Source organism: Crotalus tigris, unplaced genomic scaffold (assembly GCF_016545835.1).
Source record: "Crotalus tigris isolate CLP2741 ecotype Arizona unplaced genomic scaffold, ASM1654583v1 scf7180000023625.2024221, whole genome shotgun sequence".
NCBI lineage: Eukaryota > Metazoa > Chordata > Lepidosauria > Squamata > Viperidae > Crotalus > Crotalus tigris.
Window position 1 is genome coordinate 1,095,224 of NW_024100087.1, and position 13,919 is coordinate 1,109,142.

The window sequence follows — 13,919 nt, forward strand, 5'->3', positions numbered from 1 at the left end:
TTCTAATTCATTTGTTATTTTCAGTTCATTCATCAATGTGCTCTCTATTCAGAGAAGGCCTAAGGAAATGAGATAGACTTTTGTGAAGTCAGGGTAGGAATGTATTAACAAGGGAGATCAGATACCAAAGAGAAACTGTTCCAGAAATGAGAAAAATCAGTTGTCAGCTAATGAACCAGCAACTGTGTGGAGAAGCCTGAAGAACATCATTGGCTACAGCAGACCTCTCTCCTTTACTACAGAGAATCGTCAACTGGCAGATGACCTGTAGGTTCTACTATAGGTCTGAGAGGAGATCACTGTCATCTACTGCTACCTTCCTCATTTCAAATACACCAACAGTAGCCAAATTTCTTACACCTTTCTCCATCCCTCTGCCCCTCCACCTCTGATAGATCTTAGAAAAATGTGTAGTCTGTTTCATAGCTAAAAGATAGGAAAAGCACCCTTGCTTAAAAGCCTGTCCCGAATAACTGGCCCCCATCTTTACCCAGATCTTTAATAAATCATTGGAGATACGTTATGTCCCTTCTTGCTTCAAATGCTCTATCATCTTCCTGAAACCCTCCATCAGGGAGCTGAATGACTATAGGCCAGTTGCTTTAACATCTGTAGTTATAAAGACCTTTGAGAGGTTAGTGTTGGCCTATCTGAAAATCATCACGGATCCATTGTTAGACCCCTTGAAGTTTGTTTACTCAGCAGATGATGCTGTCAATATGGCACTGCATTACTTTTTGCAGCATCTTGAATCTCTGGGGACCTAGACATGGGTCCTTTTTGAAGACTTCAGCTCAGCATTCAGTACCATCATTACAGAAATTCTTCACTCTAAACTGATTCAGCTAAATGTGCCTGTCCATACTTAAGGTGTGTGTGTGAGTGATTATTAGCTTTTTGACAGATAGGAAGCAATAGGTGAAGCTAGGGAAAATTAGACCTAGTACAGGCATCTCTCAGCTGCGTGCTCTCTCCATTGCTCTTCTCTATATCAGTGACTGCATCTCTACAGCTCCATCTGTTAAATTACTGGAGTTTGCAGATGATACCACAGTTATTGGCCTTGTTTGAGATGGTGATGAGTCTGCATATAGATGGGGGATTGAACAACTGGCCCAGCTGAACAATCTGGAGCTGTACATGCTTAAAACTGTAGACATGAGAGTGGATTTTAGGAGAAGCCCTTCTATTACTATGTTCGACAGCACAATATCAGCAGTAGAGTCGTTCAAGTTTTGAGGTTCTATAATCTCCCAGGTCTTGAAATGGACACCTAACATTAGAATCATCATTAAAAAGGCACAACAAAGAATGTTCTTGTGTCAGCTCAGGAAGTTTAGACTGCCCCAGGAGTGCTGATATAATTTTATACAGGAATTATTGAACTTGTCATTTGTACTTCTAAAACGGCCTGGTTTGGTACAGCAACCAAACAGGACAGGTACAGGTTCCAAATGATAGGACAGCAGAAAGAACAATTGCAACCAGTCTGCTTCCGTAGAAGACCTGTATATTGTGCAGGTCAGAAGGAGGGCTGAGAAAATATCTACAAATCCTTCATATCCTGGACATAAATTGTTTCAGTTCTTCCCCTTGGGATGCTGCTATAGGGCATTGTATGCCAAAACAACTAGACACAGGAAGAGTCACTCTGCTGAATACCTAATTCTCACAGATCTATCTAATGTCTATGTATATTCACCCATGTAGTCTGGTTGTAGTATATTATAATCCTTGCTATCTCCTTTACTACCACTTCTTATTGGTATTATTATGATTATGATTATTATTCTGTTGCTTTGCATGTACACCGAAAGCTTTTGCACTAGAGACAAATTTCTTGTGTGTCTGATCACATTTGGCCAAACAAAGCTGTCTTATCCTGTCCTGTCCTATCCCATCCCACCTCCACTTCTACCCCACTCCACCCCATTCCATTCTATAAACAAATCACACAAAATATTTTAAAAGTATTTATGAAGTGTGTTTTCTGTAAAGGGACACAACCTTTTGTGAAGGTGTAGGTTTTAGAACATAGTTTGATATGTTTTTGAATTTAAAATTGTATTAGAACATTTAAAAGACAATTTTTATTGGTATTAAGTTCCAGCCCATATACCAGTGGCTCTCAACCTTTTTAACGCTGCGACCCCCCAACCGGTCGTAAGTCGAGGACTACTCAACCGGTCATAAGTCGAGGACTACTCAACTGGTGTAGCACTGTTTGCAGAATGGAACTTTTGGTGGGCTCAGCAGGGCAGAGACAGCCTGGACAATTCCTGTTGGCTTTTGAAAGCCAATAGAATTAGACTCTATTCAAGAGAGTCTATTCTATTGGCTTTCAAAAGCCAATAGAATAAAAGGGAGTAGCACAGCTAAGGAAAAGGGGAAAAAATGGCGGACTGCGTTGTTTGGTGACCCCCGTGAAATGGTCATTCGACCCCAAATGGGGTCCTGACTCACAGATTGAGAATCACTGCCATATACCATTTTGGAAACATGAATAATGTCTATCAGCATTCACAGGACTAAATTCTTCATCCCTGGACACTAAATATATAACATTTAAGTTACATATTTTAATGTGTCAATTTGCTAGAGCAGGTTCAGATATACTCACAATAAAGGTTATCGTACTACCATTACCCCAAATCATATTTCTCCCTTAGGTGGAATTTCAAATTGAAACATGAACAGTTTTTTTTAGGACCACACTTATAGGCTACTCCAGTCACCTGAATAGTGGAACCTGAGCCATACCAATTACACTTATGTAAATGTACGTGATTATTAACATAAGATAGCAGCAAGGATGCATGGTGGGAATGTTTAAGGTAATTATCATAAATTATACTATAGCACTTTGTTATATTCATTTAGCTTTTTAAATATATGTTTTGCAAGTATTGTGTTTTTTTGAAATAGGACTGCAGTCCTCTGAACATGAAGTTTTGTTCCATTTTCTTAATGAGTTGATTTGCATGTAACTTTAGGGCTTCTATTTTTTATTGTTCAGTGTGTAAATTTCACTTGTTTTTCCTTCAGTGTTAAAGTAAAAAGTGATTCTTATGATCCCTCATCTTCATGGAGATCTCTTATTCCTGTAATTAAAGTCAGTGTTAGCACGGTAAGTAAAAAAGATCCTGATCATCTATCTGCATTTTAGATTTTCTCTGGTTTTTGAAGATCACTTTCTTCAGTAGTCATTATAACATTTCATTTTGATCTTAAAAGCATTGTTTAGTTGACATGATTCAAATATGTGTGTGTGTTTGTGTGTGCATGCGCACATGCTTTCATATGTATTTCTATAGGTGATATATATGGTTTGTTTAAAATGATAAGTAAAATTGTTTAAAAAGAATGTCTTGCTACCAAAGTATTAAGAGTTAACATGTGGTTATTTTTCTTTTAAATTAGGGTCGCTTAGCGTTTGGAAATCATTATCTGCCTCAGACTCTATGTATTAACTTTGATGATGCTTCCTTAATTTATACCACAAAGCCACCTTCAAGCCATCTGGATCAGTTTATGCATATTGTAAAAGGCAAACTGGAAAATGTGAGAGTTATGCTTGTTCCAAGTCCAAGATATGTTGGTCTTCAAAATGATGAGTAAGTAATTATAAGTTAAAACCATAGAATATATAATATAGTGGTGGGTATCCAATCATTTGGGAATGGAGGAATCTTAATAATTTACAATTCTAAGGAAGTGTCATGGTTGTCTGTATAAAATGACATAGTTATAGAGGAATGAGACCTGCCTGATTGAGTACATGTCTATATGCTAGGCATAAGTCTTTGGTTTCCTAGCAAAACTCATGATTTTGATTTTTTGATGGTTAATTTCCAGATTATCTCCTTGCAGAGGATAATTACAACCAAATATTTATTATCATGGCCAGAGCATGTTGTTTAAAAGAATAGTGCTATATACTCTCAGAGTGCATCTATATTCTATTTTAATAGGAAACTATTAATAAATGATGGAAATATAGGTCAGGATAGAACTTTTAAAGAAAAAATTAAAACCAACATATTTAAATTATATTGTGAAAGTTTTTCAGTTAAAAGTTTGGTTTGGCTACAGCAACTTTCTCTACCTCAATCCAATAATTTTAGGAGATTTATCATGTTATAGTTTAAAAATGTATGCTTTCAAATAATTAGATTAAAACCCTTATTTTGAAACAAAATAAATATTTTTAATTCAACATTTAGTTAATACTAGAAAATGTTAATATGTGTATTAATATGTTACTATTGATGAATTGGGCAACAATGCTTTGGATCAGTTTGAGCATAAGAAAAATACAGATTTTTTTATATTGCCTTAAAATCTTTTTAAAGTTTTTAAGTGACTTTTCTACAACATAGAAAAACATAGAAAAACAAAGTCTATAATTTAACGTAATAGTTAGACATTTTCATGAGGTCTTGAGGCAGTCTTCTTAAAGACTGACATATTGAATTCCATTGATAAATGCAATGTTTACATTTTTCCTTTTCCTTTTTTATTTCTTTTATAACAGGCCTCCAAGATTAATGGGAGAAGGTTTTGTTGTGATGCAATCAAATGATGTTGACATCTATTACTATATGGATGAACCTGGTAAGTGTGAATCTTCCCATTTAAGTGTAATAACAATTTGCAAGATCTTAGGGTTTATTTTCAATGTTTTGAACTAGAACAGTGGTTCTCAACCTTTTTAATGCCGCCACCCCCAGCCGATCGTAAGTCGAGGACTACTCAACTGGTGCAGCACCGTTTGCAGAATGGGACTTTTGGCGGGCTCAGCAGGGCAGAGACAGCCTGGGCAATTCCTATTGGCTTTTGAAAGCCAATAGAATTAGACTCTATTCAAGAGAGTCTATTCTATTGGCTTTCAAAAGCTAATAGAATAAAAGGGAGTAGCACAGCTAAGGAAAAGGGGGAAAAAATGGCGGACTGCATTGTTTGGCGACCCTTGTGAAATGGTCGTTCGACTCCAAATGTGGTCCCGACCCACAGGTTGAGAACCACTGAACTAGGAAGATCCCTAGAATAGTTAACCTTTCCCTTTTACAAAGAGTACCTCTGCTCATTTTGATTCTATCTAGTCTTCCTTTTTAACTTCAAAAAAATGTCTTGGGTTGATACCCAGTTTGACTCTATCCTAAATAGCTATAGAGCTGTTATTAATGGCCTATAATTATTGAACAAGTAACTTTGAATCATCAAATTATTTGAGTTGCTGCTGTGCAGTGATTGTGAGAATGAACTGCAAATTTCAAACCTTGCTTAGTTTACTAGCTAATCTTAAATAAATTAGCTCACCAGCCCAAGCCATCAGCTGTTTTTTCCCTAAAAAAATCAGCCCTCTAAAAATGATTATAATTATGTCGTTATCAGATTAGGTATCGCATTTGCTAATGTAAAATGTCAGGAATTGTTTGATAGAAATATTAGCAAAAAAATTGAGAAACAAAATAACTTTGTTCCTGCAAATCTCTTATTTGCATGACCAGATGTAGAATGCATGACTTTTTCAATAAATAGGAAAAGTGTTGATCTGGCTTTAAATTTACTATTATTGCATTGCTTTATCTGAACCCACCAACTCAGTATGTTAATAGCTACTGAAATAGGCTTAGCCAACATGTGATATATACTAAGCACTTAGAAAAGTTTTAAAAGTATACATCTGAAATTGGATTGCATGTCCATATTTCAAGACTGTTTAATTGTAGGATTTCTTGGGTAAAAGATCTAGGTTTCAAGAAGAGTGAGATTTGATATAGCTACAGTGTGAGGCCTCCAGGTTTTCTCTTTTGCTTTTTGCCTTAGCTTTTTTACAGCTGGAAAATACTAACCAACATAGAAAAATACAGGTAATCCTTGACTTGCCACAGTTCATTTAGTGACTGTTCAGAGTTACAACGGCACTGAAAGAAGTGACTTACAACCATTTTTCACATGACCACTGCAGCATCCCCAGGGTCACGTGATCAAAATTCAGACACTTTGCTACTGATTCATATTTATGATGGTTGCAGTGTCCCAGGGTCATGTGATCACCTTCTGACAAGCAAAGTCAATGGGGAAACAAGATTCACTTAACAAACCTGTTAATAACTTAACAGCTGCAGTGATTCACTTAACAACTGTGGCAAGAAAGGTCATAGAGTGGGCAAAATTCACTTAACAAATGTTTCACTTGGCAACAGATGTTTTGGACTTGATTGTGATTGTAAGTTGAGGACTTTTTGCTAGTCAGCTAACTAAGGTATGTAGGAAGCACACCACAATAGTAATGGGGGACTTTAACTACCCTGACATCAACTGGGAGACAAACTCCGCACCAAGTGGAAGATCAAACAGGTTCCTGGCAAACCTAGCAGACAACTTTGTCTCCCAAAAAGTAGAGAAGGGAACTAGGGGATTAGCCATTTTGGATCTAATTCTCACTAACAGAGATGAAATGATAGACGGTGTTGAAGCCATAGGAACCCTGGGAGGAAGTGATCATGCAATATTAGAATTCAACATTATAGAAGCACAAGCAATAGAACACAGTCAAACTAGAGTCTTGGACTTCAAGAGAGCTAATTTCAATAAACTTAGAGAGGGCTTGGGAAGGATTCCATGGATGAGAATCCTCAAGGGGAAAACAACTCAAGAAGCTTGGGAAATTTTGAAAAATGAGATAATAAAAGCACAGTCTAGCACAATACCAACAAAGAGGAAAAATAACAGCTCTCAAAAGAAACCAGCATGGCTGCATAAAGAACTCTCTGACAAATTGAAAGATAAAAAGGACAAGTACAGAAAGTGGAAAGAGGGGAACATAACTAAGTCAGAATATCAGCAAATAGCCCGAGCCTGCAAAGATGAAGTGAAGAAAGCCAAGGCTCAAAATGAACTAAGGCTTGCGACCAAAGTCAAAAATAACAAAAAAAGCTTCTTTCAACATGTAAAAAACAAGAAAAAAGTGAAGGAAACGATTGGTCCATTAGTGGGTGGAAGTGGCAAGAAGGTGACAAGCAACAGGGAGAAAGCAGAACTATTTAACTCATTTTTTGCATCTGTCTTTACACAAAGGGAAAAAACAGACCAACCTATCAAAAATAGTGCCATAAAAAACAAAACAGAAACACAAGTTAAGATAGGCAAGAAAATGGTTAGGGAGCACCTGTCCAGCCTAGATGAGTTCAAATCGCCAGGACCAGATGGATTACACCCCAGAGTTCTCAAAGAACTGGCAGATGTGATATCGGAGCCACTGAACTATATTTTTCAAAGATCCTGGAACACAGGGGAACTACCAGAGGACTGGAAAAGAGCTGATGTAGTTCCCATCCTCAAAAAAGGAAAAAAAATGGATCCAGGAAATTACAGACCTATCAGCCTGACCTCAATACCTGGGAAGATCCTGGAAAAGATAATCAAACAACGAATCAACGAACACCTAGAGGCAAACAAAGTCATTACTAAAAGCCAACATGGGTTTGTCAAAAATAGATCATGCCAGACAAATCTTATTGCATTCTTTGACCAAGTGACAAAATTAGTGGATCAGAGGAATGCTGTGGACATAATTTACTTGGACTTCAGTAAGGCATTTGATAAAGTAGATCACAACCTACTACTTGACAAGATAGAAAAATGTGGGGTAGACAGAACCACCACCAGATGGATCCGTAGCTGGCTGACTGGCCGTACTCAGCGTGTGGTCCTCAATGGAACTGCATCTATATGGAGGAAAGTGTGTAGTGGGGTGCCCCAGGGCTCTGTTCTGGGCCCAGTACTCTTCAACATCTTCATCAACGATTTGGATGAAGGGATAGATGGGGAACTCATCAAATTTGCAGATGACACCAAGCTGGCAGGAATAGCCAACACTCCAGAAGACAGGCTTCAGGTACAGAAGGATCTGGACAGACTTGAACACTGGGCACTAACTAACAAAATGAAATTCAATGGTGAAAAAAGCAAGGTTCTACATTTAGGCAAGAAAAACCAAATGCACAAGTACAGCATAGGTGGCACCATGCTCAATAGTAGTAACTGTGAGAGGGACCTCGGAGTCCTAGTAGACAATCACTTAAATATGAGCCAGCAGTGTGCTGCAGCTGCCAAAAAGGCCAACACAGTGCTAGGCTGCATTAACAGAGGGATAGAATCAAGATCACGTGAAGTATTAATACCACTCTTCAATGCCTTGGTAAGGCCACACTTGGAATACTGCATCCAGTTTTGGTCACCACGATGTAAAAAAGATGTTGAGACTCTAGAAAGAGTACAGAGAAGAGCAACAAAGATGATTAGGGGACTGGAGGCTAAAACATATAAGGAACGGTTGCGAGAATTGGGTATGTCTAGTTTAACGAAGAGAAGGACAAGGGGGGACATGATAGCAGTATTCCAATATCTCAGGGGCTGCCATAAAGAAGAGGGAATTAAGCTATTTTCCAAAGCACCTGAAGGCAGGACAAGAAGCAATGGATGGAAACTAATCAAGGAGAGAAGCAACCTAGAACTAAGGAGAAACTTCCTGACAGTGAGAACAATTAATCAGTGGAACAGCTTGCCTCCAGAACAAGTAAATGCTCCAACACTGGAAGTTTTTAAGAAGAGACTGGACAGCCATTTGTCCGAAATGGTGTAGGGTTCCCTGCCCGAGCAGGGGGTTGGACTAGATGACCTCCAAGGTCCCTTCCAACTTTACTATTATTATTATTGAGAGAGAAGACTACCTGTACTGCATTTAGGTAAATATTGACTATCATCATTCTGGCAAATTCTTGATTTTACTGACTAAATTCTTAAGTTTCTTAACATTCAAGGTCAGTACAAAATATTTCAGCTTATTTTGTTAGAATTTTTGGTAGTATCTGTATATTTCTGATTTTTAACTTTAGTAGGCTTGTGAAATTTCTGTTAGTCTTTTATGTACTTGGTTTTATGATCTGTTAATTGAGCCTTCCAGTTATGAGTTCTTTGAATATACATTATGGAGGGGACTGTTTTCCAAAATACAGGTCTTGTACCAGAAGAAACTGACGAAAGTAATGAGGGAGAGACAAGTAATGAAGATAGCAAATTGCAAGACCTACCACCATGCTGGGGATTAGATATTGTTTGTGGCAAAGGAACAGATTTTAATTATGGACCATGGGTTGACCGGAAAAGGTAAGGCTTCTAATGAATTGGAAAAGTTCTTTAAAATTCTTTAAATTTCTAAGATGGTGGTATCTGGATCGGCTGTGGCTGCATTGGCTCTCGAAAATGAAAGGTTTTGGGAGGGATATAAGGGATATAGGCCACATGATCGGGAAGGTTTTAATGTGTTTGAGCAACATAGTGGGACTAAGCTAACATTCAACTGACAATCTTTGCTGGCATGGTGAGTTTTTAGCTGTTTCGGAACTGTTGGTGAGATGATTAAAAGTCATTGGCGCTGTTTGAAATTGTTCTGCCGGCAGCAAGATCTGTCTGCTGGCCCAGCGACGGATTCTATTGCAAATCAGGGCTGTTTCTGAAGGAGACAGAGGAGGAGAGGTCCCGGGGCTTATGGAGCGAAGGAACTGGATGAGTCTGTCGGCAGGCCCAGAGGAAGAGAGAGAGGCTTTTGGAGGAGTTGGCGGTGGCGGCAGCATGCTCCAGGGGCGAAAAGAAGCAAGGCCTCTTTAAGGAAAAGGTGGAAGAGACAGTATTAGAAAAAGGAAAGGAGGCGAGGTTGTCGTGCAGGAATACAAGCTAATTTGAGGGCTAATCCACATGGAGCTCTGTTTCCATCTGTCCTATTTGCCATCGTTCGCTCCCTAGAGACTAAAATGGACTTGAGCTGGCCGCGAACAAGGAGTGTATATCGGAGGTGGTGACCCTTTGAGAGCTGTATGCATCGAAATTTTATTTTGACGTATGCTGATTGGCGTATATTCAAAGTGACAATAAAGTTGTTGTTGTTATTGTTGTTGTTGTTATTATTATTATTCAGGAAGATACTCAAAGATGTATCTGCCTTAAAAATAATTCATGCAGAACTCTATAGCACAGTCAGACATCAGAAGTTGACCACAAGAAATGCTTTATAAAAATTTTATTGTGTCATAAAATGTTTTATAAAATTTGCTGAATTTTAATTCCATGGGAGTCATGAGTCCTGGATTTTGAAAGTATTCCATAGTTAGCCCCATTTCAAGTACCTTGATTCAATATACCTTTGCCTTACAATATACTATTTCACCCAATTAAAGGTTATACACAAAGGGGAATTTTAGTAGTATATAGAGATTCAGTGCTGGATGAGGATGCATGAAACTTGGCTCATTCATCCGTCCATCCATCCATGCATCCATCCATCCCTGGGAATGGCTGGTGAGTACGTGCACGTGTGCACGCACCCCCCCCCCCCACTCATGCTAGCACCGCCACGCAGGCTAGCGGCCCCGTTTGTGCAGGCACGTGGGCACTAGTCAATTTGTGCAGGTGCAGCGCCTGTGGCTCATTCATGCATGCATGTGGGTGTTAGTGCCTCATCATGTGCGCACCTGCCTGTGCAGGTGTGCACGGAGGCACACACACACACATTTCCCTGCTCCCCCCTTTCCCTCTGGGTCACCAACCGGAAAGATTGGGGAGCTCTGATATAGAGAATCTAAATCATCAGTGTTGCCCTTGTATATATATACTACAGAAAATATTCATAAATGACTGACATTTATTTTAGTATAACTTACTCTTTGGATTTTTCTTTTAGGGATTGTTTGTGGAAATTTTTTTTCCCACCCGATTATCAAGTAATGAAAGTTACAGAAGTTCCAGTTCCTGGGAAGCCAAGACAGATCCTTGCTTTTGAGCTACGTATGAATATTATTGCAGATGCTACTATTGACTTGCTCTTTACAAAAAATAGGGTAAATAAATATAACTTAGCTAGAAGCGTGGGAAATTAATCCTAGTTGTTTGTAACACATGTATTATTTCTCAATTTTTTAAATAAATATTTATATACCTTATAATTTATTTTTGGAAATACTAAAAATAGTACAATACAAAAAGTCTTAAGGGAAAACTGTAGTTAAGCATTTCTTCATATTTGAGCATTGTGTTTTTATGTATTCCTCAACAAATCTGTATTTTTAATTTTGATCAAAAATATATTTTTCTGCACCCAGGATGTTGCTGTCAGAGCAGAATAAACATTCACACAGACAGATACACAGAGAGACACACAAATAGACAAACATAAAGACAAATATCTACTCTCTAGTTTCCCATAATGTTAATCCATATTATAAGAAAACAAGATTTTCTTTAAATCTGCCATACTATAGGAAGAACTCATTCATTTAAGAATTTTGTTTGTTAGACAGAATGATAAACTGAATTTGATTCTTGGTGATTACGTGAAGAATACACACACACACACACGTACACACAGATACACATATGGTATATATACTCATAGATACATATGCACACACACATATAAAGAGATATACCGTGTTTCTCCAAAAATAAGACCAGGTCTTATATTAATTTTTGCTCCAAAAGACACATGAGGGCAGACATGTCAAACAAAAGGCCCGGGGGCCGGATGCGGCCCACGAAGTGGTTTCGTGGCCTGTGAAGCCATCCTGGAAATAGTGGCCAGCTGGGAGCCAATGTACAATTTTGTGGTGGCCATCTATGCTGAAACGCATTCAGTCTTAGCTCCATAAGCCCCACCCTGCATGGCCTGAGAGGAACAATGAGGCTCCTCCAATAGACCATGCCTTGGCACTTGCCCTGGTCCCACCCCCTTCTGCCAGAGACCCTCAGATCTATCCCATTCCTACCCAGGCCGCCACAGGCACCCTTGACGCGAACAATGTAGAGCTGGCCACACCCACCCTGTAGGCCACACCCCTTCATCCACGCTCACCCAGTAGGCCGCACCCACCCTGGCCACACCCACCCAGCCCCCTGAGGGCAACCGCAATGCTGATGTTGCCCTCAATGAAATTGAGTTTGACACCCCTGCATTAGGGCTTATTTTCTGGTTAGGTCTTATTTTCAGGGAAATACGGTACTAAATGCATCTGTCTGGCTGATGATCTTAATTGTGGCTTATTTTGGGGGTGGGTCTTATATTATGAGCATCCCGAAATATGCTAGGACTTATTTTCTGGATGGCTCTTATTTTTGGGGAAACACAGTATACGCATTCAGTTTTGTTGGAAGAGTATGGAATGGTTTACTATTGCTTTTTTCCAGGTTTTTGTCTGTTCATTCTGTTTTACAGCTCTGATATGTACAGCTCTGATTTGCACTCAATAGATACAGTATTTTTTTCTCTTTTCTTTCTATTCCTAATTTTAAATCTTATTTGTAATCATTTGTGCTATATTTACTTTTCTTAATCTTAGCCGTTAACATATGGTGAATAGTGGATTGAAACAAGACATCATGTTAATAAAACTAATTGAACTAATTCTGAATTTTGTTGGTAGGAAACTAATGCAGTACATGTAAATGTTGGAGCAGGTTCTTATTTGGAAGTTAATATTCCCATGACTGTCACTGAAAATGGTATGTTGAAATAAAAATAATTTTCTACTCTTCCTGGTAAACTATATTGAAGTAGTGGCCCTTACATATTGACTAGCATTTCTAAAAACTTGGTGTTTCTTAATATATCTCAACACATATTAATATAGAAAGCTTGCTGTGTATTATTTTCTATTTTATGGAATTTGATTAAATATTAGTCTATCAATATAGTTAGACTGATTGGATTCAAGTTTTCTGTCCATAGGGTAAGCTATGTGGTGAATACTGAAAATATAATTCTAAAAATTTTGATGATTCAAGATATGACTAGGTTTGCCTTTCTCTGTTATAAATATTTCTTATATATTTCTTAAAACTTTCTACAAAGAGTTGTATTGACAATGTATCTGTAATATTCACATCCCTTTATTAAAAATAGACATTTGATCCAAAATGTTTATTTTTAAATTGGTTCAGTTCCTGTTATATATTTACTACTGGTAGTATGTATGAAATAACTTTAGAAAATAGGTACTTCCTCAAATCATGAAGTTGGAAGGGACTTCAAATGCCAACTTATCCAGTTCTCTACTCAGTGTTGATCTGCTACAGCATTTTGGAATGGGCTACCTTTAAAGATCGCCATTGAAGAGAAATACACCATTGTAAAAGGCAATTTGTTTTAACTTTTTTGATGCATTTGAAGAGAAACATAATCCTAAAATAAAGATTTATTCTGTTTACTAGGCTACTCTCCCACTATTAAAGGACAACTTTTACATATAGATGCTACCAGTAGCATGCAGTTCCGGACTCTCTTAGAAGCAGAAATGTTAGCTGTAAGTAATGTGCATATTTTCAGAATAATTTCTGTTGTATTTGCTTTCAAATTACTTCAACAGCAGGTCCAAGCGATTGTAAATATCTGAACAATATATATGATAACTGTATTATCTTGAATAATAATCGTAAGGAAAAACACATCAAAGATGAGATATTTTCCTAAATTTGACAAATGAAGTAAGGTTTTTTTGTTTTTACTCTCAGTAACTCAAACCTGAGGAGGAGCCTGTTGCAGATTTACCTGCAGTCTCATCAGGATAGACTAGAAATGCTGTCAGGAGGACTAATGATTTGACTCTTCTGCTTGTGGATTTTTGCTTAGTATTCAAGCATACCATATTTTTCCATCTATAAGACGCAGCCTTGTATAAGACGCTCTGGCATGCGAGTTTCTCTGCGCCGATCAGCTGTTAGGTGGAGCACCAAACAGCTGAGCCGGCAAATCCGGAAGTTCGGCTGGCCGACGATCTTGCCCCCTCCCTCCTCCCGTTAGTGGCAAGCCCATGGGCTTGACACCTGCACCAGGCAGTATGACAATCCACACAGACATTCCCTGG

The 13,919-nt window shown here is 38.2% G+C and overlaps 1 protein-coding gene across 13 annotated transcripts in view; it reads left to right on the forward strand.

Moving 5' to 3' along the window:
* Positions 1–13,919, forward strand: part of KIAA1109 (KIAA1109 ortholog) — a 170,416-nt gene that overhangs the window by 26,749 nt on the left and 129,748 nt on the right. For all 13 annotated transcript variants that reach the window (XR_005553814.1, XM_039320216.1, XM_039320218.1 and 10 more), the window contains 7 exons: positions 3,046–3,127; positions 3,421–3,614; positions 4,535–4,614; positions 9,024–9,174; positions 10,745–10,901; positions 12,480–12,558; positions 13,267–13,358. Coding sequence is in view for 12 of the 13 variants with exons in the window: in XM_039320216.1 (XP_039176150.1) it covers positions 3,046–3,127; positions 3,421–3,614; positions 4,535–4,614; positions 9,024–9,174; positions 10,745–10,901; positions 12,480–12,558; positions 13,267–13,358 (835 nt within the window). In the remaining variant the exon portion in view is untranslated. The remainder of the gene's footprint in view (positions 1–3,045; positions 3,128–3,420; positions 3,615–4,534; positions 4,615–9,023; positions 9,175–10,744; positions 10,902–12,479; positions 12,559–13,266; positions 13,359–13,919) is intronic.